The sequence below is a fragment of the Erpetoichthys calabaricus genome, chromosome 3 (assembly GCF_900747795.2).
Source record: "Erpetoichthys calabaricus chromosome 3, fErpCal1.3, whole genome shotgun sequence".
NCBI lineage: Eukaryota > Metazoa > Chordata > Cladistia > Polypteriformes > Polypteridae > Erpetoichthys > Erpetoichthys calabaricus.
The window spans coordinates 168,954,542-168,980,088 of record NC_041396.2 but is presented as its reverse complement, the minus strand read 5'-3'; the positions used below and the strand labels follow the sequence as shown (position 1 = coordinate 168,980,088).

At 38.9% G+C, this 25,547-nt stretch overlaps 1 protein-coding gene across 4 annotated transcripts in view; it reads left to right on the top strand.

The window, feature by feature from the left end:
- Positions 1–25,547, top strand: part of ralgapa2 (Ral GTPase activating protein catalytic subunit alpha 2) — a 789,870-nt gene that overhangs the window by 737,687 nt on the left and 26,636 nt on the right. For all 4 annotated transcript variants that reach the window (XM_051925541.1, XM_051925545.1, XM_051925542.1 and 1 more), the window contains one exon: positions 339–463. In XM_051925541.1, coding sequence (XP_051781501.1) covers positions 339–463 — 125 coding nt within the window. The remainder of the gene's footprint in view (positions 1–338; positions 464–25,547) is intronic.

Here is a 25,547-nt window from a genome sequence, read left to right as displayed (position 1 = left end):
GTCCCAGCCCCGCACGGGTTCAGATCCTTTCCCTGACACCTTGTGACTCTGTCATAGATTATAATTTTATTACTTGTGATGGCACTAACAACATTAGTCTACTCATTTATTTCAAACACGTGCTATATTTGCAATAAAAGTTGCAAGAGAAAAGTAAGGATTTATACTTTTATAATTAGTATTTTTTCCAAAGCATTAGAGAAAATAAATGTTGGATTTATTTGAAAAGCTCGGTATGATTTGTGCAATAAAACTGAAATGATTGTATGCATGTGTCTTTGTTTAAATACCCTGCTCTGCACTTTCTTTTACTCTTTTTCCTTAACCTGCGATATTAGTTATGAGGAAAGGGCGTTGTACCTGGAAGCAATAGTTCAGAACCACCGTGAGGCCATGACGTTTGAAGACTTTTCTGCTCAGGTGTTCTCCCCTTCACCAAGCTGTTACACAATGAGCGGAGCAGGTATGTTTTAGTCTCATTATCATTATTCTTATGGTTATCTGTTATATCGGCCTTTATTAGGGCTGTTTTACTTTCAGGATTAATCCTTACCAGTTTAGGCTAAGCTATTTTTCCTTTGAGCAAAACTAATGAATATCAAAAGACTTGAAGCTATTCATTTTCATTTGTTTTGCATCAAAGATGGTCCTCAACTTTCTTCTTTTGTTTTGAAACCTTTCTTCAACCACCCTGTTAACCTTGAGTTCTTGCGAGGTTAATGAACTTGCTTTCTGTAATATGTTCAGATTCATTGAAGGGTGTAGGATACTTGCTGTGCCTTGCATATGTTATGCAGAGCTGAAACTGAATTAATGCTTACTTATCGGAAAAGGATCCCTCCCCACAGAAAGCTCTGCTGTTAATGTTAAATGTGGATTATGCTGCTAGGATACCAGCTCCCGAATTAATGCAGCAGAAACTGAAGGATGAACTTCATTCATCTTGCTTCCCCGTTTCAAAATAGGTGTAATTTTCATCTACCTATCTATCAATCTGTCAGAAAGTTTTTATTATGAAATGTACTTAACATCTTTGCTTGTTTACCTGTCCTTTTTGTTTTTGTGGATTAAGATGTTATTTTTATTTTAATTCTTGAATGTACAGTACATATAAACAAGAGTCTCTGAATAGAAAAAGCAGGAAAAACTAATTTACCACATTATTTCCTAATATTATGTATTCTTTATTCCTATTCTTCCTGTTGTTGCTGTTATTCATTTAAAAAATCTGAAAGTACATTGGTTTGCAAAAGTCATCATTTGCAGTTAATGTCAATGTGGAAAATATAGTTGTATTGTTATTATGTATTATTTTATGATTTTCAGTTTTTATAAAGGGGTACACCTTGTACTTGGGGCCACGTTCTGATGCTTTAAGAAGAATGCCATGTTCAGTTTTTATGGTATTGTTTTTAAAACTAATGGATGCTGCATAAGTTAAATGAACCTTTGATGCTTTTTTTTTTTTCCCCCTAGCAGTTTCTTTGTTTTTCAGTTCTGGATGCTCCAGCCCACCAACTGAATTAAACTAGTTTAGCCACGTTGAACATCTGCTCCATTTCCCCTTGTGCAATCTGACTTGTTAAACAAGTATCTTACATCAAAGCCATAAAATTGCAGAAATAAATTAAATTCAGTGAAATTAATCGGCCTCCAATAAAATCAGACATGCGTCACCATTTAAATGCTGTTGGCTGTGTCCAGTGAGCTTTGTTACAAGATAAGAGGTGTGTGTGCATTTATATTGGTCTCCAGTAGCAGCACGCAGAAGGCTGCACAGATAAGCAGACTGGCAGGAGCAGAGGGGAGCCTGGGCCATTTACATAATTATGCCGCTGCTTCCTGGAGAGACTCTGAGAAACACTATGCTGACCTCTATTGACCTTTCATGAAGTGAAGTACCAAACAGCAGAGACAGGGAAAATCTCTACGAGGGAGGAACTAAAAGCCCATGGACTTGTTCCTGTATGTGAACCTTACATTTGGGGGGTTTATGGGGGGACATTATTCTCTGTACCTGATAGACTGGTCCCAATTTCAAAAAGGAATCACCTTTTTAACATTTTTTTAACCCTCAGTGCAGAAAGTTTCTAAATGTGTGTAAGGCTGCTTAACATATCATGATCAGAATTCAGTGCTGGTGTACACGTCTGCAAAGAGCAGAAAAACCAATCGCACTGGTGGGCTGGCAGCTGAAGAGCCCAGTATGAGACAGAGTTGCTCTATGGGCAGCCAGTTGTGCCTGTGAAAGGTATTACTACTCATCACTTTGCATCTGTAAATATGTTTAGTTTGATCTTGCTGTCACTGTGTATCTATCTATCTATCTATCTAGTGATGATTTGTGATTTTATTCCTAACCTGTGACATTGTGTTTCCCTGAAAACGTTCTTTGCTATTTGTTGATTTAGATGTGATGTTTTTAAAGTGTCTGTTTGTTTACTGCATGTAGCTGGCGCAGCTAAAACAGCTGAGATGGGCCAAGGCACACATGCATAAGCCATGAACTCGACAATTACATCTCTAAGCCAATCTCATCCCCTCTGTCTACAAGTACGCCATCCTACAAATACAAGCAGACTTTTCATTTTTCAAATGTATTAATAATACTGTCTGTAAACTTCACTATATTTAAAATAGATCATATCTCTTATCCATGCCTCTGGTTAACTTATTGACTCTATAACTCAATTGAAAAATGAATATAAATTGAAAAATAAATCAAAACAGCTTGGACTTTGAGTTACTACCATCTGATTTATTGATTATGTAACTACAGCTACAAAACAGTAATAGAATTTGCACAAATATCCACTGTACATGCACATACATTTTGAGCACTTATTATTCCAGAAATCATATCTGCATTCTCTGTAGTTAGTAACATCCACCCATTTTCTGACCCATTTATTCAAACGTAGGCCTCAAGTGCACATGCTGAGTAGCCTTGGTGCTTAATGCTGCATTATGGGAATGGCACAGATACCTATTAGCTATTGCGGAATTTCTCTCTTGTACTTACTCTCCTCAGTTGCATTAACACCTTGAAGGCATCTGAATGTACAAATTCTGGGCTGTTAAAATTCAAAAAACAGATCTGTGTGTTTTACCTGTTAAAGTAGGTTCATTTATATTCTTTTAAATAAGAAGATGTATGGCATGCTAACCATGAACGTGTAGTTCCATGGCCTGTTAATGTTATTGTACAGATGCATATGTTTATAAATGCATTCTCGTGTTTTTTTTCATTTTTTTACCCCACTGTATCGTAATCAAAGGAACAGCAGGTCAAGATATAATACTAAGCAGTTAAAACATTACATGCCCCACTTTTTCCTAATAAATATTTATCTACTAATACTAAATGCACCTCACCTTAGCAGCTTAAAGGGACTAGAGCTTTGAAGCTGATGTGGCTGCCGGGATTCTGTTGCGTTAGGGTAGTGATTTGTAATCTCAGCCCGTTTCACATTCAGTAGTTCAGTTTTTCCCTCTATCTAATCTTACTGCGCCATTAGCAGCACTTTTTTCTTCTCTTATCCTACACAACAATGTGAAATTTAGAAATATTTGTATTTTTGCCATAATCTTACCTTTCTCTTTTTTGTTTACCTATTAATTCACTTTTTCAGTGTTTGTTTTGCACGCTTAATTGTATCTGAATAATAACAATTAATAATGAGTAACATAGACTGGGGGCAAATGACACTAGTGAGTCCTTTAATAGTGGCTTAAAAAAACCAAACACCTGAAAAAGCAGAACGGAAATCGTGATGATGAGGATGAAGACTTTAAAGCCAAGATAAATAGACTCTAAACATATATACCTGGTACATTCCAATGCAAAATTTAGCAAATCCATTTTTGTAACTGCTTACTTACTGTAAATAAAGTAGGAGTCGCGGCAGGCGCAGTTGCTGAAGGTCAGTCTGAACTGAGGTTGAGAACCACTGCTCTAGGGGGATGGAGACATAAAAACTTTCATAGTGTGTTCTGAGAGAAAAAAATATACATATTCACTTTTTATCCTGAAGCTGTCATAGAGATTTTTAACATTTAGAAAGAAGGAAAAAAAAGCCCAGAAAGTATCAGAATGACTGCATTCCTGCTAACATTTCTAACAACTGACCTGCTGAGAAAATTTCAAAATGAGGATAATGGCTGCATATAAGCTATTAAAAGGAGCAGGCTCCAGTCAAGATGGACATCAGTTCTCCTCTAACCTTGTAGCAAAGACCTCCTTTGCAAAAAAAGATAAATGATGAGATGAAACCCTGCCCAAAGTCCACCTGCTGGCTCACTCTTTGCCTGCCATCAGAACTGTGGTATATAGAGTAGAAGAGGCTGTCACACAAAGGGTAAAGCTACAAATAATAAATAAGTGCACATCGAGGGTTTTTAAGGTAACACGTTAAAAGCTGTACAGCACATTTCATTTCATCTCGAAGACAAGTGAGCTTTGCCTCCTGTTTAAAGAGAGATTCATGTTTTGCATTGGTCGTTAATACTCGTAATTTAAATGTAATGTTTCTCTTGATTCTCCTCTTAGTTCTTTTTGGTGAATCCCCAGTTCTTCCTGCACTCTGGAGCTCCAGCCCTAAAACCAGTCACCCTTTTTACCAGGCTTCATCTAACTTCACCCGTTTGTTGTCTGGTACAAATCTTGTAATCGATATTGAACCCACTTCCCATTGTCCAAATGACTTGAAATTTTGATGACAATACATGAATCAATAATCAGTTTCACTAACTGATCAATTAATCCATGTTAATTAAGAAAATTTTCATATGAAGAATAGTTAAAGATTTCACCAATAGATGGTGCTAGTAACAGATAGAAATATTAAAGGAAGTGTTAAAATATTGATGACAAAATTATACTAAAACAAACCCAAGACTAAAAAGTTGAAAATAATAATAATATATACTGTATATATAAAATACTTTTTAAAAACCACGCTTATATTAAGTTGAAAAGTGTAGTAAAAAGTAAAAAATAAGTCTCTCATACATCACTCGTAAAATAAAAGTGTGGGCGCTTTTCATCAATCAATAAAATTTTAGCAAAAGTGCCCACGCTTTTATTTTACGAGTGATGTATGAGAGACTTATTTTTTACTTTTTACTACACTTTTCAACTTAATATAAGCATGGTTTTTTATATATATTTTATTATTATTCCTGACCTCACCTTTCCCACATGACAGGCGTCTTAGAGATATCCCTCGGACTTCTGCCCATTCCCAGTAGCGTCTCTGGTAAGTTAGTGTGCCTGGTGTTATCACTTCTAGCAGCTGCTGACCCGCTTTCCCATGGGCCTTCCTCGTAAATATTGGGAGCTTATAGCCCCCTAGCACCTGCTTGTCCACACTATATTTAATGCAAGAACCTCCCTTATCCCCTACAAAAATACAGGCTGCAGTGGGACTTCTTCTGCTATTTTTGCCATCATCGGCCTTTACTAATCCTGGCACTTTGCATTTGCACGTTCTCCCCATGACTGCAAGAGTTTCCTCCCTCAGTCCGCAGACATGCAGGTGAGGTGGATATGTACATGCAGAACATTTTTAGTGTTCTGCACACAGAATACATGTTTGCAAACAGCTACCAAGTGTAACATTGTTAAACACATTTTATTGTATAAGCATCCGTGTTTGTGAATATCTGAAAACTGCACAACTCTTGGAGTGACATGTTGGTAGGTTTTAAGTTGCATTATTCTGTTGTTTCTGCATGCAGCACTGTGGTTTCAAAAGCCACTTAATTTTGTATCGATTGTAGCTGCACAACTTAGCATTCTGTGGGAGTAGCACAGTGTAAAATACAAGGACAATAAAGTGCATAAGTTTTTTACCTGTCCTCTGCAATATGCGAGACACAGGCACAATTTAAACATTTAGTACATCATCATTGACGGGGATGTTAGTCAGTACAAGAGCAATACCCCTCAAGTAGCTCACAGGTTTCCATTTAGTTGTAGGCCATTGGCTGACCTGTCATCCCTGATGAATACCCTTTTTTCCCCATAGCAGAGAATTTTACAATCACCACGCAATGTCTGACAATCATTTCAAAACTTCACATTGCCAAAAAATGTTATCTCCAGGTCTCTCTCCTACTGTATCTGCAAAGGCTGACTGACAGCCCCTAATATTGACCATTGCCCATAAAAATAATTTTTCCATTGTAAGCGGGCCAAGGGTGTCATGAATGATTTGTTCTCACAGTCATTATTTAGAAAAAGAATGGATTAAGCAACCTTACAATGAGAATTTAGCAACTGCCCTTACCACTTGAGGACACTACTGTATATACAGTACTTACAGTGACTATACTAGGCATCTGATAGAGACCAGATTTCATAAAGCTTTACTCCTGCCTCAAGGAGGAGGTTCGTTCTTAGAATATGATCTGCATTATGTATCCCCATGCAATAATAACCCAGAATCAGCTGCATAATTAAGTGTTCACATGACTTTGGCATATTAATATATTTTTTATTAAAAAATATTGAAAGTCAAGGTCTGTTATGTGGTGTCTATTTGTCCCCTTAGATTAGAACTATCTACTTTCTGGATTTTATGAAAACAACATATCTGTTCTTTATGTCTTGATAGGTAACACCATAGAAGTAACAGAGGGTGTGTGTACCTTTTCAGATCACTCCGGAATTCCAAAGACAGCTGAGTGAATATCTAACAAAGCCAAACCTCGCTGTAGTTTCTTGAAGCAGGGCTGCTACTTATCATGACTTGAATACCTTATATAAATATCATATCATCTAATATTCTGAAATGTACTTTTATTTACAGGGACATAAAAGACAGAAATGCTGGAACTTTGGAAAAATATTCCTTTACTATTGATTAGACAAAAATCTCCCTTAATATGGCTAGAAAGCCTATTTTATTATTTTAGGAAAGTCTTTGAATGTTAAGTGATATGTACTAGCAGATTTATATTTATTTTACATGGTGAATGGAAACTGTTCACAGAGAGTATTCTTTTACTTAGATTTTTTTTCCTGAACCTATAAGCACATGCTTTTTGGATTTGATTTGATATACTTTGTCAATCCCTGAGAAGAAATGGTCTTTTCACATGACCTTTGGGGTCAGAGTGCAGGGTCAGCCATGATACAGTGAGGAGTAGGATTTGGAGATGTGGAATAACACGGTCTGCCTATAAAGAAAGCTTTCTTTTTAGCCTTAGTATGAGAATGATTGATTGGCACTGTCAACAGTCATGAGTTTCACAAGTAGCACCTACTAAAAAATGTAAAACTGTGAACAGTCCTGAAACTTTGTGAGTTGGAATGCTATGGGTCTTCATCATGAGCAGAAAAAAAAGCTGTTTGCATATCTTATCCCATTGAATTCAGGTATATGCTTTAATCAGAAAGTACATTTAAATATTAAAGATCAACTGAAAACAGAACACATTGGACAGGTACAATATTTCATTCCAGTTATGACAGTAAGGGGTAGCAGAATTGATTCTTAAAGCAATCCCTTTAGTTGCCTTTGAGGTAATTTCTGGTGCTTTATAGTGTTGGCAAAACTCAGTGAATCTTGACCATTTCCAGCAAATGTATTTGCACCCTGCTGCTATAATAAGAATGTATAGTGAAGGTAGCCACAATCTTAATGAATTGGAATTTCCACTGTGTATTGAACCCCACTTTAGACTGCTCATCTTCAACCAGACTATTGAACAGTTTCACATTAAAAATATATATGGTATATATGTGATTTTTGAACTCATGATGGTTTCTTTACCCGTATTGAAGACAGTGTTTTTTCTCTCTACAGTGCATGATAGTCACTCACTAATTAATTTCTTTTTAATGATAATATTTTTCTACCCTCTCTGAAATCTTGTGGTTATACTACAGTTGTTGTTTTTTTTAATTGATAATTTTACTGAAACTAAGGAAAGTTAGGAGATTTATGCCAGAATTCTATGAGAAACACTTAAAGTACATCTGAGTAGAGAAATAACTTCTTTTCTTTTGTACAACAATAAACTGCAAACCGGAAAGGCAACAACATTAATAAAATTACAGAATCAGTGATGCGAGATCACTCACCTCTAAATGGTTCAAAAAAGGCATACTTTACAAATGTACTATAATGTATCAAACACAGGACAAAACTTCCATCTATCCCTTCATTTTCCAACCCACTTCATTCTGAGCAAGGTGTCAGGGGAGCCTGAGCCCATCCCAGCAAGCATAGGGCACAAGGCAGGAACAATCCCAGTCATTTTGCAGAAGACAGACTATGTAAACTATTACCTAAATCCACGGTTTTCAAACTTTTTTGAACAAGTACCACTCCGCAAGGACCAGTAAACTGAAGTACCACTGTCAATGAATCGTTAATATACGCCCGTGTTGTTTTGAAGAAAAAGTCACTATAATAAATATAATGACTATAATTATGACGTTAAAGTGATATTAAACTAATTAAAGAATCGTTTTTAAAAAGTGCGAGGTGTATAAACAGGTAAAACGACTGAAAAGTCATATGAGCGGGTATTTGACGACAGATTCTCGCTCACGAGAAGAATTTTAATAACTTTGTTCACATGCAAAATACATTATCACTTGTAAGGTTACTCACTCTTACTGCCATGCTTAGTGCGAAAAGTGCGCTTTTTTTGCCATCAGGTCCTGGATCCGTGGAGAAAGTGTGCTTACCGAGACCACCAGATCGTATTCCAAATACAAACAATTTCTTGGTTTTGTCTTTATGCTTGTCATGGAAGAAAAGGCCTTTTTTGCATAGATACGTCAAGCCGAAGGGTAGCAGAGCTGTAATCGCCTTAGCACCGAGTTCATCATTCTCTTTCCTCACTTGACTCCAGAATTCTGTCACTGATCTTTCTTTGAACATTTCTTGGAAATGCTGATTATCTGTCATGTCTATCAATATCTCTTGCTGCTGGATGGAAAGATCGGCACTCATAATGTTCTCCATATTAAACGGTGATGTAATCCAGTGCTTTCCAATGTCGCTTCCTGACGTCAAGAATGGAAAATATGATACAAATTCCGAATGGAGCTTCTTCAGATGGTTGGTAATAACTTTCTGTATTTCCCTTGTATCGACGGCAGTGTTCATTGCTAGAAATTCAGAGAGAATCGGAAACATTTTCCAAGTTTCCATTTGCGACCTGATTCATCCAGAAATAGAGTTTCTTTCTCTTCCATTGTAAAAATGTTGTGTCCGTATCCCTGGAGAGACACGTTCAGTTCGTTTAATTTTTTAAACACGTCTGCAAGGTAACCAAGGCGGCAAACCCATGACACATCTTCAAACTTTTCTGCAAGGGATGACGAATCTTTCAGGAAGAGATGCACCTCATCACGGAGCTCAAAAATCCTCATCAGAACTTTTCCTCTTGAAAGCCATCGAACTTCTGTATGGAAAAGCAACGTCTTATGGTCAGAACCTATTTCTTGACACAATTGACGGAACAACCACGCGTTCAAAGGGCGGCTCTTGATGTAATTAATAATTTTTACAGCATCATTCAAGGCCTCGTGCAAAATGTCACTCATTCTCTTCGATGCCAGCGCATGTCTATGCAGGATACAATGAGAAGAAACTATCGAATTATTTTGTTGCCTTGCTCTCGCAATGAAACCAGCTGTTCTTCCTGTAATTTGCTGCTGCTCCATCTGAACAAATTGCAATGCACCAAAACAAAGAATATCATGTTCGTGGAAGAAATCATCGATATGTTTGAAGATTTCCTCACCAGTTGTTCTCTCAGGTAAAGGTCGACAAAGCAAAATATGTTCGATAATATCTTCAGAATCTGGAACACGAACAAAAATGACCAACTGGGTTTCGCCTGAAATATCTGTGCTTTCATCCAACTGCATCGAAAACTCCTTAGCTGCAATTATCTTCTCAACCACCTGTTGTATCAAATCCTCCGATATATCTTTAATTCTCCTTTGCACGGTCTTATCAGAACATGGGATACTTTTTAAAACGCTGGCCATTTTGTCGTCGAACATGATTGATACGATTTCTATTGCTGAAGGAAGCACAAGTTTCTCAAGGACAGTATGGGGTTTATTTTGTTTTGCCGCTAGCAATGACAGAGCATATGATGCCTGTAAACACACTTGTTGTTTTTCTGAACACTGTCTGCTGCTTCAAAAATTCGTCTTTACTCCTGACAAAAAATGACAACGGTTTTCTGTTGTGATCTTTGTGCTTAGTTGTAAAATGTCGCTGAAGTAAGGATGGCTTCATACACTGGTTCGACAGTACCTCATTGCAGATAACGCACACAGGCTGCTGATGAGTGTCGCTTTCAATGTAATAAAACCCCCATTGCAAATAGTCTTCGCTGTACTTGTGATTTGGTTGGGCTGTCTTTATTTTCTTTTTTGGTGGTTCTTTTGGTGTATCTCGTCGCTCAGCATTCGGCGGAAATGTTGTTTCGGTAGCACTGGAAACTTTGCTGTTCGAACCGCCTCTTTGTGATTCTTGCACAGATGTTGCCACTTTTCTGATAACGAATTTGTCCATCTTGAAAGAACTGTGCAGGACACAACACGGTAAAATGGGTAAACGGTGGGTAGATCACTTTGCACGCAGATTGGAAACGCACCACCTTCCTTGAGACAAACCATATATCAAACTGAAGAAATGAGACTGCTGAGAAGCCAGTTGTCAATTCTCCTCAAATTCTTTCGTTTGTTCAAAGAAACAGACACGAAAAGGTCATTTCGCAATCCACTTTGAGAAAGGGTAGACTTGAGATAAGAACTGCGAGGGTTTAAGCTTGGGCACCTGGGGCATAATAATCCATTTGCTCCAACTTCTGGTGATTCACCGGCTGGACGAAACTTGTTGTGTATTTCTGTGCTATTCCAATTTCGGACCAAAGACGTGAGTAGGTAACGAGTTTTCGGGAAATGGGTGCCCGCGCTAAGTATACAGTAGTATACTTATACTGTATATGATTATATGCAACATATTGGCATTGTAGCAACATCGATTCATGGAAAATAAAGGACTACATGAGTACCACTTGGCATGACTTGAAGTACCACCAGTGGTACGCATACCACAGTTTGAAAACCGTGGACCTAAATTACACCATTTTTATAATAAGTATGGGGAAAATACTAATAATGCACCAGCCCATTAAACAGAAACAAACAAAGAACAGAATGCTGTTGTAGATGTGAACAGTGCCGTTGGAACCAAAATTATTTAACATAGATAAACAACATATTTAGGAAATAATCAAAGGAATGTCAAAAGCTTCACTCAGGGTCACACAGCACAGGCAAGAGTAGAATTGACAAGATTGTGGTTTAAAGTCCAGTGCGTTAGTCACTAGACCATACTGTCCTACATTTTAATAAAATGAAAATACAACAACAACAGGCATTGCATAATTAGGCCTGAAAAAACCTTTAACACTCCCCGAAATCATGGATGCTATTAAATCTGTAAAAAGTGGAGAAGTCACAGCAGCAGAAAGGCTATCTTACAGAACTCCGTTAAAATACATTATATTAGGTTAGTTAATGTTCTCTTAATTCACCCAAGCCAGAGAGGAAATGCTTCAACTAGAAATATTACTCCAGGTGTCAATTTTGTTTTTCCCAAGAAAAGTAAAACATTTTAGAAGGTGCACTGCTAAACACCAAACTTATAAAGAAATTGTTTCCTTCCATTATTTGTCAAGATCGAGCTATCAACCCTCCACCATAATGTATACTTCAGCAACACTAGAGCTTCTTGACTTCTTGGTACAGCATCTGTCAATAGAGAAAAAGCCTTTGATAGAATCAAATGTGGTTAGTTATTTACTGCATTTTCAAATGTAGGTTTGGTCCCAATATACTGTATCTGCATCGAAGTATCCTGCTTTGCTCTAGACCAAAACCTTCACCTTGTGTCAATAATATGGACTGTGATAGCTTTATTTTAGAATGAGAAACCAGAGAAGAGTCATCTTTTATTTTGAGTGCCATTGACATTTTTGCTATAATTACTGAGCCATACCCATGACTTCCACATGTCATATATGTATTGAAACATTCCTATAAAATCTAAGGTTTCAAGATCAATTTGAAAAAGCGTGTTATATTTCCTGTTAATAGTATTACATGTCAGCTGAAGTGTGATCAGTTTTCTTTTATTTTCTAACAGTGGCTCACATACCTGGGAATCACAATTACACAATGATTTGTTGACCAAACTTTACAAACTAGTCTTCATGTCACATTAGCTGGAACAATTAATATCGCTGAATTAATTTTCTTCCATTGGTGTAATCCAGTGTACTTATCATTTTTGCTTGTTTGTTTCATGGGTGCAGCTGTTGCTTTCCTCAGAGATCCAAGGCAGAGGAGGGCTACTTAGATTTCATTCCTGCTACTGGTTTATTAATATGTACTATGAGATGATGGAAAAAATCTGAAACAGAAGAACTTGTACCTGCTCGGCCAACCATGGAGAGCAAATCCTGTGCTAAATCTTGCCTCAGTGTTTTGCTTTGCACACATGTGGAAATCTGGTGGTCCAACACTCACAATCATATTTATCCACAATCCGTGAAGTATGTTGGGACCCTGACAGACTTGTCTTTTGACAATATATTTGGATCCTTTGAATAGACATACCTCAAATGTAACAGTTAAAACAATCTCTTCACTACATTCAAACTGCAGACTTTGCTGAAAACCACCATCTCTTACTATTTACTGTAAAAAAGATACTTTTTAGCTGTGATATATGGTATATCTCGTCTAGATAATCTGTGACCTTTCAATTAGATTATCTTAATGTGTATGGAACTCAGCTGTAGATAAAATGCACTCTTCCTCTGCTCATGTGAAATGTGACCTAACTCCTCTTAACGTCAGGACAAGACCCTACTTGTGAGTGATGCTATCAGACCACTGCTTCACTGGAGTGTCCACTACTCAGATCTTTTCTCTGCTTATTTCTCATATAGTCTTGGGTGCACAATGATCACTTATCCCCTAGCAGTACCCAACAGTACATTCCGGCTTAATGAATGATCTATTTTCATATGTTGTACCGCATTGTTCGTTGATCATCTTATTTTGCACAACTGGAATAATCCTAACCTGCCCACCTTAACACAATGAAAAAAAATAAATTCATTTTACAGACATTATTTTAGAACTTCTTGGGAATCTGTCAGGTATTTATCAGTGTAGCTCTCCATCAACCAACCATGCTGAGTGACACTTATATCAGTATCTTTGAGTGATTGCTTAATATCAAATCACTTTCTTTCTCCACTGTCAAGATAAGCAAAGGAAAGGATATATATAACTGATTTTATTAAGGTGTAGTATGTGTTACTGATTTGTAATTTTTTCATTTTAATAAAATTCTCAAAATCATTTCAAAACATGTTTCATGGAAACTAGAATGTCTGTCCAATTTGTGTGAATTTTGTAGTTACCTGATGGGGAGAGCTAGCAGAAGCACACATCTTCAGAGTCCCACTTTGTGCAGCATGGTTGGTGTTTACTTGTCCATGGTCTTTCCAAACACTTGTATGTATTGCGCCTCATGCTTTTTCCTATTTATTATGAGAAGCCGTTAAAACCTGGCCAGGTGGAGGATTCTCTGATTCTTTAATATGCTTTGTACAGTTGCATGTCAACCTTTTTGACATCCTGTACCTCATTTGAGACCAAACTGCTCCGTCCCCATTTGGTAGATGCCAACAATAATCACTGTTGCTTATCTCCTTTTAGAAAAGCTGCAGCTCTTTTATTGTAAATTGATCCATCTATGGTCACGTTCTTTACGTGAACTGTCAGAATCAGTCTTGTCTGAGCAGTCAATTAACAATATCCACTCTGCAATTTATCTGAGCTGTTTCAAGATGAAAAGTTTCAAATAGCACCTATGGACCTCTTCCCACTGAAGCACATTTCACTGTGTGTCAGTAAATGTGTTTCTCCAGTCTTGATAAAGCTCTTCACTGTTCACACATAATCACACTCAGCTCAATTCTGCATGACAGCAATGTACAAGGCAACACATCAGGAGATGTTGCTCACTTAAGTCCTTACAAGCTTTTATCAGCTCTATTGTGTAACTGTGCAATACACTCTAATATATTTATGTAAATAAGTGCCTCCATCAACCAGCATTTTTTAGCTGTATCTAAAATACCATGGGGTTGTCTTCCATATGGTAACTCAAAAGGTGAGAACCCCATAGATGCTTGTGGGACTTCTCAATATGCAAAGAGGACAAGGGGTAAGGGGTGATCCCAGTCTTTCTGTCTCTTGTCTTCATTAGACACTCTTCTTAACATGTACTGCACTTGAGCATTTGATTAAACCGTTCCACTAAAACTTCAGTTGGAGGATATTGAGGTTTGCAGAGGTTTTATTCTGAGTAACTTAGAAACCTCCTTTAATGCATCTGAAATAAAGGGTATACTTTGGTCCATGAGGACTTCTTTAGTATTGGCCACCTGAGTAAAGACCCCCTACAGGTTCCTGATTGATTTTTCTGCTGTCACAATGGGTTGGCCTCTGCATACCACCTGGCATAGTCAACAAGGGCCAGAATATATTTATGTCCTTGGGTTGAGGGCTCAAGCTCTCCAACATTGTGAGCACAGATCTGCCCAAAGATCATGCCAGCTAAAGGAAGGGGAATGAGAGGAACATAGTCCAAGCAGGGCATCTGTTAAAGCTGACATTTCGGACATGAAATGTATGTAATGGATCTCCTTGTTTACCCTGACCAATGAAATCTTAACTTGATTCTCTTTAATGTTCTGTCAAACTTACCATTGGTTACGTTTGTGGCTCCAGCAACAACTTTCTGGACACACCACCATATTCAGCCACCTAGTTTATCAGATAATTTTGTAAAACAAAATGCAGTCCTGGTGGCATATCTGCAGGAATTATCGTTGCATTGTTCCCTTGTAAAGGTACCAGGCAGTTGTCTGAACTAGTAATGCAATTCAGACAAGGGATTTGGAGTGTCCTCTTTAGGAACTCCCTGGGCAGAGTTTCATTCCTCGACATCTCACCGGATGCCTCAGTGGAAATGTCTGATGCAGATACAGGGAAACCTGTATTATCACACTGGGTAATCATGACATTTCCTTTGTGCTGACATGGTGGACACGGTGAGAGGGCACCTTGAGATGTGTATTCCACATCTACAGCTAGGCCTATATATTTAATCATGTCAATAAAGTCTTTTCATCTTTTCTATTAGTCCAGTCTTGCCTGACTATGCCTGATTACGGAGGTTTGGGCATGACAACCACCATCAGTTTTTTGGTTTCCCCTTGATGTGATCACAAATGAGGTGGACCTCTACCAACATGTTTCTCCATGGATACAGGTAAGGCTGGTCTTACCCTGACCACACTGTGATGGAGGATGTAACAGTACGCTACAATCGAAATGTTGCAGCTGGAGTCTATTAAAGCAGTGACTTTGTGGCCATTTGTTACTGCTGAACATGTAAAGGGAAAAGTAAGCAGGTTAGCAACAGTCAATCCACAGTACCTTACCGACATGCCAATCAACAGGTCATAGTTTCATCAAGGTGGGGACAGTTAGGTACAATATGCCTGTGCTACCTATACTTGAAACGGCGCAAAGGAGGAGACGATTGTTCCTTTGTTGTGCATCTGTTTTGAATTACTGTCGGGGAGGCTCAGCTTGCGGCAGGTGCAGGCCTGTCCATCTCCTGTCACACAATATCTTGCAAGTATCTCTGTTTTTAGGAAGACATAGTCTTCCGTGGCCCACTTTTCAAGATTTTAATAGGTCTACTGGGCTTTCCTCTTCAAAAATTGTGCAATTGTGTGCATCCAGTCTGCCTTTATACAGTGATATCTAACGGCAGTCCTCTCAAAAATCAAAAGGAACACCTTGACATAATCTTTAGGGCAAAGTAGTAGAAGTTCCTTGTGATGGTCCAAAGGCTCTTTCTTCACTCAGGGCTTCTTGTGCCATTTGTCGAGTGTCTTCTTCTGTGAAAATGGCCCCCTGTGTTGTGACTGGTTCCAGAAGTGTCTGGAGCTATTTATTTAAGGCTGCCATAACTGATGCAACATTGACAGATTCACTTATGGTCCCAGGATATCCTACCAACTACATCAACAAAGCAAATACACAAAGCAAAGACAGATAAAATTTTAGGGCACAAGTTGGTGAATCCTAGCTTAATTGGCAGATTGGATGTCAAAACATGAATTTCAGCCAGCACTGTGCAGGTGCATTTTTTGAGATATGAGTCTTGTTAATGACAGCTGAGTTCTGCTGAAGAAACCCCTTACATAGTCTGGGGCTAGAAAGGACGAGACCTCTGGTGGAAGTGAAAGTGATGTCATGAATTTTCGAGCTTCCTTTCTTCCAATCTATGTGGCTAGGGGTGGATTTGCAATTAATTTACAAGTCCTGAAGATGTCCCTTACTCATGCATATGTGACAATATATAGTCATAAGGCTCAAAGGTATTGTAAAAATACAGTTTTTGTATTAAAAGAAAATGTGCATTTTTTTCCCCGCTGGGTGTGTTTATGTGTTATATATTTTTACATATGCATTTACTTCATAGCTACACAATGTAAACATACCCTTAAATATTATTTTCTGGAACAGAATTTTTCTGTATAAATCTATAATCAATGCAAACTTTAAGTTATTCATTGTGTGTACAGCTTTTAATCATTCCGCTTAATATTAATTGCCATCCATCTTGTAAATGATATTTCATTAATGGCTGTGGTTCTGCATTTACATAGCAGCCAGGCTCTTTGCGTGTCAGGAACCAAGTGTGTCACTGAAGATGAGTATCAATTTTAATCTCCTTTTAGTAATTAAATTCTGGCCCTGTCTAAATGAGCTGACTTTTTTTTAACCAAATTTCCTTATAATTAGAGTACCTGGAATTAAATGAAAATTCTATTTCTTAGTTACCTTGTTTTTTACTGTTGTACCGTTAATGAAATAAAATACATTTCTGAACCTCCCTCTATGTAGTGATCTAGCAAAAAAGCTAATTTTTACAGTTGACAATACAGAAAATAGTTTAATTTCTAAAACCTGAGGACTGTAAAACAGTAGAGAGAAAGACAGAACATATAATTGAATTACATGATAGCACTGAGGCAGGAAACAGGTGTTGTGAGTTTAACCCTACTGTTCCAAAACTCACTGCACTTGCTGAAGGCTGCTAATTAAATAAGCTGCAACCTGAATTGGTAGCCTCTTGGACTGCGATTAGCTCAGTTAATTAGTGTGGCTTATAAATCCATAGTTCAGTGCTGTATGTGTTTAGTTTTCAAGTTTGCAATTCTCTATTCAAGTGCCTTCCTAGTAGCTTGCATGTTTATGAACAAACACTGAAGCCTCACAACAGTTACATTTTTTGAGAAATATTCTTTTTAAAAGGAATTAAGCAAGAGTCTCTGGGTGCTGGTACTATGAAGATTTGATTCTGACTATAAATATAAAACTTTCCACCAAACATTTTAACGATATTCCCCTAAAGTCATCTCTCTTCTTACCCCTTCTTCTTCTTCTCATTAAGAGTTTACCTGTGTTGTTTTGCTGCACTTACTCTCTGTCCAGGTTTTCACAGACCTTTTAGACCTCCTACTAGAAATAAGTGTCAAATGCATTCTCAGGTTTATCATTTATTCCTTTGAAGATATTTCAGGATTGCCTTTACCTCGCCATTGAGAGTTTGTATTACAGGATGTTACTCTTGTTCTTCTGATTGATCTTTTTTAGGCTGACTGCAGCTTTGTTATATTTATTTCTAAATCAGCTCAAGCTGTCCTCAGTTCTTGAGTTGTAAAAGACAAATCAGTTACAGAGGGTCCCATCAGAGTGAAGTAACAAGAACAGCACAAGTCACAGTAAACTTGACGTTGAAGCAGCCAGGGGTCATGATGCACTGATTTAGTAGGCCAGGGATTTTCCTTCTTAGGGTTTCTGTCCAGACTGCACTGGTCAATATCCAATGTAAAATCCAATCAGCGAGAGTATGAAGGTTGGACTTTCACTCACTCATGTAATAGCACTGCTTGAAAGGCAGGCCCCTTTTTCCCATGTTATACTAACACCTTTTTTTCCAAAACTGCCTCCATCACTAAACTGAATTATTTTTAACACCCAGGTCATCATGTTCCAAATGAGTCCTAATTTCCCCTACAAAGTCTCCACTAGGACACCCCACCACCTCCAGCCTATGAGGTAAAAATGCATAACGCCTTTAGACTAAGAAGCTAATTTGTGATTTCTGAAAAACAGCTAAGTGCCCCACCATGGACATTTCCAGACTTCCAAAACAGTTTTTCTGATGCCAAATAAATGGCCTAGTATGCTTACAGTTCTCCACATAATGCAATTACATAATTTATTGACAACATCAGATGAAGTCCAAGAAAGAATTGATACATATTTGGTTATCCTGTAATACTTTAGAGGGGGCAGGGTTGATTCAAATCATAGCAAGTCTAATACTGTATACTATATTTTCTGTCTTCTACACACACTCTGACACACATTTGTGTGCTTCACACTCACTCGTGGTACTTGTTGCGCTGCTTTAACATTCCTAAGGTTGCCTTCTGCCACGTTTCCTAGCAGCTTCACTGCTTCTCATCCCAATGGTTTTCTTAACAATGAGCAGCAACACCTTCTAGAACCTGCTGTTTACATGAGTTAGGAGGCGTTTGTTTTAAATGTACTTTTTGCTTATGTTTAATTATGAAAAAGTAAATTTGCAAGTGCATGCTTAAATAGCTAAGGAGGAGATACACAGCACAGGTACCCTGTGGACACCCAGCTGCACACTTTATTAGCTAAAAAAAGACTTGATTTTCATCACTAAACCAGGGAGCTTCTTCCTGACTGCAGAGGAACAAAATACATTTCCCAAAGGAGACCAAGTAATGGCCGTGCAGGATTGAGGCACGAGAGATGTGTGAGGTAATTAACTGCTCTTCCTTCCTACGTTGCTCAAATGAAGCCATTTTTCCAGATCACATGAATCTTGTCATTATTCCAATGTAAAACTTCCCAAAACACAGCATTTTTATCAGGTTCAAGTTAACACTGATGTTTTGCACATAAAATTGATTTTTTACAAAATATCAAAAAAGGTTGCATGAACTGATTCATGACCTTTAGTATGCATCCTACATTTTTATGTTTTCTTAACTGTAAATATAAGGATTTTATGGTACTAGCACTGCTTCTTTGAAGATCATCTTTGATTTAAATCAAGCTCTTTGTCCTCGAGCTCCTAGTCTTCCGTTGTTTGTGGGACTTTTCCTCCAGGTATCACACTTTGCCTCCATATCTCAAAAATATGCATTGGCCCCTTGTGTGTGTGCCCTGTCATGGGCTGGCACATTGTCCAGGGTTTTTTCCCTAGTTTCTGTTGCTGCCTTCCATGGCCCTGAACTGAATTTAGGGGATGGAGAATATGTGCAAGCCCCATGACCCTGTGTTAGGATATGGCGGGTTGGACAATGACTGACTGACAGAATATGTGCAAGTGTGTGATCTTGTCTACTGGTTGCATTTTCCACAACATTGTCTGTTTTTTTTTCCTAAAATGTATCTCTACTGTGGGACAGTCCAGAGTCAAAGGCTGGAAAATTACTGTATTTTATTATTGTTAATTACTTTGTGGTTTCAGCCTTCTACAAGATTTTATGACTAACAAAGATCCATTCTTCTTTGTCACAATAGTTATAAACTGCATTGTTAAGGAACAGAAACTAAATCATTGTGCAGTTATCTTTTTTGTATTCCACAGAATTTCCTTTTACAATATGAATTTATAAAGTGTTATCTAACAGAACTGTGAATGAAGTTGTAACCACTGGGTACAAAAATAAATGTTTGACTGTTTACACACCCAAACAAAGCTCAGACAGTTGGACAAACTGTGCTTACCTTAGAGAGGTAAACCTCCACACACACAGATCACTTCTCGAGGACAAATAAAAGAAGTGCTGTGATTAATGAAAGTGATCACTGCGAAATACACCTCTAGTGTAAAATAAGTGAATTAATACACACTGTATTAATATATACTATACACATATATATATTCATGACATTCGTAGTCTGCATCACAATCTGATTGTATGGGTGGTTACATACCAGGTAACGTTTGTAGTTGGTCTGCAAGTCGGCAAACATCCGCCACGGTGCCCTCTTCAGTTGCGAAAAGCAGATCATAGAATGTTGTATAGTTTACGGTCAAATAATGCAAAGAGTATGCGTCATGTGTTTCGCCCTAATTCTGGGCTCATCAGGCGTATGCACTCACTGCACCCCCTCTCGGGGCTTTTCGATATGCTTTTGCTAGAAGGAAAGTTAGCTTTGTTGATCTGACCTCAATTCCATGCATGTGAATGAGTAGAGAAGAGTAAACAGCTTCTAAAATGGCATGTGGAGAGATACCAAAGCGAATGTTCAAAGCAAAATAATTCATAGATGACTTTTTTCACATTATCGCTGAATCGGACTCTGATTTGTCGGACTCCGATTTTGATGCAAGTGATCTGGAGATCACTTTGAAAATGAAAGTGAGGTACCAGCATCAGCTGATCGGTCCCCAGCTGATCGTGGTGCTGAACATGTTCGTGTAGCTGCTGCATCTATGGCAATGTTCGCCTCGGAGGGCAGACACTTACGATGACAGGAGGTATAAACCATATTGCGTCTCACTGCACATTTTATGTTGATTTATGTGTGAAACCATTGCTTTGTGCTTTGGAAAAAATATTAGCCCTTCAAGAGTTGCTACTGAACATAGACTGTTTATGTTGCTCCCTGATAAATGAAATGTTTCTGCTGGTATCTGTTCAGATAAAAAAAGAAAACAGATTTAGAAATGTTAACTTGCTGTTGCTCAGAAGGTGCCTGTTATAATGTTGTGATCATAGGCTCTGGACTCTGAGGGTAACTTGTTTTTCTATAACAAACTAGATAGAGTGTTAATGCCCTGGTAGTGGCAGATAGCTTTGGTTTTATATTTGATTTGATTACATTAATGTTTAAGTTGAGATTTCATCCATCCATCCATCCTCTTCCACTTATCCGAGGTCGGGTCGCGGGGGCAGCAGCTTGAGCAGAGATGTCCAGACTTCCCTCTCCCCGGCCACTTCTTCTAGCTCTTCCGGGAGAATCCCGAGGCGTTCCCAGGCCAGCCAGCGTGTCCTGGGTCTTCCCCGGGGTCTCCTCCCGGTTGGACGTGCCCGGAACACCTCACCAGGGAGGCGTCCAGGAGGCATCCTGATCAGATGCCCGAGCCACCTCATCTGACTCCTCTCGATGCGGAGGAGCAGCGGCTCTACTCTGAGCCCCTCCCGGATGACTGAGCTTCTCACCCTATCTTTGAGGGAGAGCCCAGACACCCTGCGGAGGAAACTCATTTCAGCCGCTTGTATTCGCGATCTCGTTCTTTCGGTCACTACCCATAGCTCATGACCATAGGTGAGGGTAGGAACATAGATCGACCGGTAAATTGAGAGCTTTGCCTTATAGCTCAGCTCCTTTTTCACCACGACAGACCGATGCAGAGCCCGCATCACTGCGGACGGAGCACCGATCTGCCTGTCGATCTCACACTCCATTCTTCCCTCACTCGTGAACAAGACCCCAAGATACTTGAACTCCTCCACTTGAGGCAGGATCTCGCTCCCCACCCTGAGAGGGCACTCCACCCTTTTCCAGCTGAGGACCATGGTCTCGGATTTGGAGGTGCTGATTCCCATCCCAGCCGCTTCACACTCAGCTGCGAACCGATCTTGACACGTCTCTACAACATCGCATGGACATCAGGGACAGTGCCTCTGGATTGGCAGACCGGGGTGGTGGTCCCCCTCTTTAAGAAGGGGGACCGGAGGGTGTGTTCCAACTACAGAGGGATCACACTCCTCAGCCTCCCTGGAAAAGTCTATTCGGGGGTTCTGGAGAGGAGGGTCCGTCGGATAGTCGAACCTTGGATTCAGGAGGAACAGTGTGGTTTTCGTCCTGGTCACGGAACAGTGGACCAGCTCTACACCCTTAGCAGGGTCCTGGAGGGTACATTGGAGTTTGCCCAACCAGTCTACATGTGTTTTGTGGACTTGGAAAAGGCGTTCGACCGTGTCCCTCGGTGAATCCTGTGGGGGGTGCTCCGGGAGTATGGAGTACCGGACCCCCTGATAAGGGCGGTTCGGTCCCTGTACAACCGGTGTCAGAGCTTGGTCCGCATTGCCGGCAGTAAGTCGAACCCGTTTCCAGTGAGAGTTGGACTCCGCCAGGGCTGCCCATTGTCACCGATTCTGTTCATAACTTTTATGGACAGAATTTCTAGGCGCAGCCAGGGTATTGAGGGGGTCCGGTTTGGTGGATTCAGGATTTGGTCACTGCTTTTTGCAGATGATGTTGTCCTGTTTGCTTCATCAGGCCGTGATCTTCAGCTCTCTCTGGATCGGTTCGCAGCTGAGTGTGAAGCGGCTGGGATGGGAATCAGCACCTCCAAATCCGAGACCATGGTCCTCAGCCGGAAAAGGGTGGAGTGCCAAAAAAAGAAAGAAAAGTTGAGATTTACAAGAAATATTTTAACTGCTACTATGTAAAGGGAATACTGCTGTTAAAAACTTGGGTATCTATCTATCTATCTATCTATCTATCTATCTATCTATCTATCTATCTATCTATCTATCTATCTATCTAAAAAGCACCTTATTTGTTTAAATTGTTTGCAAACCAAATACACGCAATACACTACTTGTGTTTTTGAGTAATTTTGCACATAACAATGTGATTGTTGTGATTGTTGTCTGTGATTAATCACAATTAAAAAAAAATTATTTGCTGCCCAGTACTTGTATATACAGTGTCTGTGTATATATGTGTGTGTGTGTATATATATATATATATATATGTATATATATATATATATATATATATATGTATAAAAAACAAAACACCGCACAGTGGTGTCAAAATAGAAAACAAAAGAGGCAGCCGTAATTAACACTGGTTATCAAAAGGTTAATGCCATCTTTTTCCACGCATTGGGTTTGTTCCATCTCTGAACTCCTCTGGTCAATATCCAGCACCTATCTATGCGGTCACGCCTTTATTCTCCGTGACCAGAAGGGGCGAGTTCAGTTGCCCTCCTCAGGTGGCTTCTCAAGGCTGTGGGAGAAAGGGTAGACAAGACTGTTAGCGGCCACACACCCCCCTCCCAGTTTCCGACAATTATACATACCTGAAAACAGCCCGGAGGATGACCCTCAGATGCGCATGTAGGATTATCTGCTTTATATATATATATATATATAAAATCCTAAGCCTAAAAGTGCAACAATTTTGTGCAAAGATTTTATGCAATGTTTTTATGTCACATTTTATGTCACACTTTAAATCAGACTTATTTTGAAACCTACATATACAGTATATGTTTGGTATCATTCTTTTCAGAATTTATCGAACTTTAATGTGATGTTGTTAGATTTTCAGATTCTTATTCCGTTTTTAAATTATAAACTAAAATATTAAGAAAGTCATGGTTTTTAATATCAAGAAAGTTGTGGTTTTTAGTTTTGATCGAGTAAACTTTCTTTCACAGCAACAAACTATTACAAAAACTTCATCTATTCATAACACCAATGTTTGTATTTAGGTGATTTAGTTAGCTGAAGGTCGAGTTACGATGACCCATTGCATACCACTTTAGTTTTCACATGATTTTTCCGGTTATTTAAATTAGTCATTTTTTTTTATCTATAAAAATGTCAGTTAAAATGAATGGATCGTTTATTTAGTTATAAATACTCTTGAGCATAGTGGACCTCAGTTTAACGGGAATACTCCAATCGGTAGGAGAGTAAATATTTTATTCTCATGTCATGATTTTTACTCTGTTAAATAATAATTAAGTTTTCTTTTACATATTTACAGAATTTCGTTATTTTAACTCCAATAAATAATCATTTTTCTTTTGTACATTTACAGATTTTACTAATATTCTGGCTGCAACTAGGAGTTGGGTGCCAAAGGTGCCAGGGGGGCTTGCCTCCCTAGTATAGATATATAAATATACATATACATACACATGGTGAGAATAATAAGAAAAAATGCTAACTTCCTGTGCTGCCTCGTCATAAATATAGTACAATTAGATATGAAACAAATAACAAACAACAGAACGCACAAAAAGTCCAGCATCAACGGCAGTTACTGTAGAAGATGGAAAAATCAGTGAAAGCCCATAAGTCCTTGAAATGTAAATGAAAATGGATGGACCAGTTGAAAGAGAAGAATTCCAAAATATAAACCTTACAACTTCACTGCTTTAATACAGTTCAGTCTAGTTTATAGACTGGTCCACTATGTTGACATTCTGCCCAACTCCGACCAAGGAACTTTGACTGCTCACGTTTTCATATGCTTCAGTGGGTTTGTCATGCCTGGGATGCCCACAGCTGTCATCACTACATAGAACCCGAGACATTGATAATCATGAAACCGAGATGCACTGGGCAAAGAGGACATACTGTATCACTGCAAAGGCGGGGGCAAATGTACAAAGTGCTTTTTATTTTCAACAATCTTCTTATTTCGGTTGCTTTCATTACAGTTTGCCACAGCGGATCATCTTTTTCCATAATTTCCATTATTTTCAACAGTGCTCGACAATAAAAATAGAGTGCAGTGCATTCTCCTCAATAAATAAATAAATATGTGAAATCCAGTGCATAGTGAGGAAGTTGAAACGATCAATGATTAAATCAATAAATAATATGTAAAATAAGGGATAAAATTAAAAGACCTGTTTGGCAGTGTTTTCGCTCTTTCTCGCTTGCTCTTGTCTTGCCTTGCTATCCCTTCTTCCAGGCAATCTCTGCACGGCTGAGATCCTGGGGAAAGTGGTCCTCCAACTCCCATCCCAGCCACCATCCCACGATGTCTGCCTTACTCTGTCTCTGAGGTGTCTACTGGATCCCTAGAAGCCCACTTTGACTCCTTTCCTGGTCACCATCCCTTGGCATCCTCCAGGACGCAGTGAGCTCAGCTCCGTCTTCCCTGTCACCGCCAGTGGTATTCCCAGGAGCCCTGATCACTACTGCTCTCTGCAACACAGCAGGAACAATTAGGAACGCCTCTCACATTGCACCACTGCAGGTTTTTTTTTTTGCTGACATCCCATATCATTGGCTCTCTAACTAATTATGCACTCTCTCTCCCTGATCCTACTTCCTTGATTTTTTTTCTTTTCATTCCTTAGTTCCCTTTCTGTTCTGCCCAGATTCATTTTATACATCAGTGAGTGCAGGTGTCTTAACTACAAACTCCAGAGCAGTAATGAGGAAATCAGCCACACCACCAATTCCCTCATCAGTACCCCGGGTCCGCTCATCAATGATACCATGTATACCTGTATACCTATGCCCACCCTGAGCCTGAGTGCATTACTTTTATTTTAAAACGTAACACTGCCACGGACACCTAAACTCGATTCTAC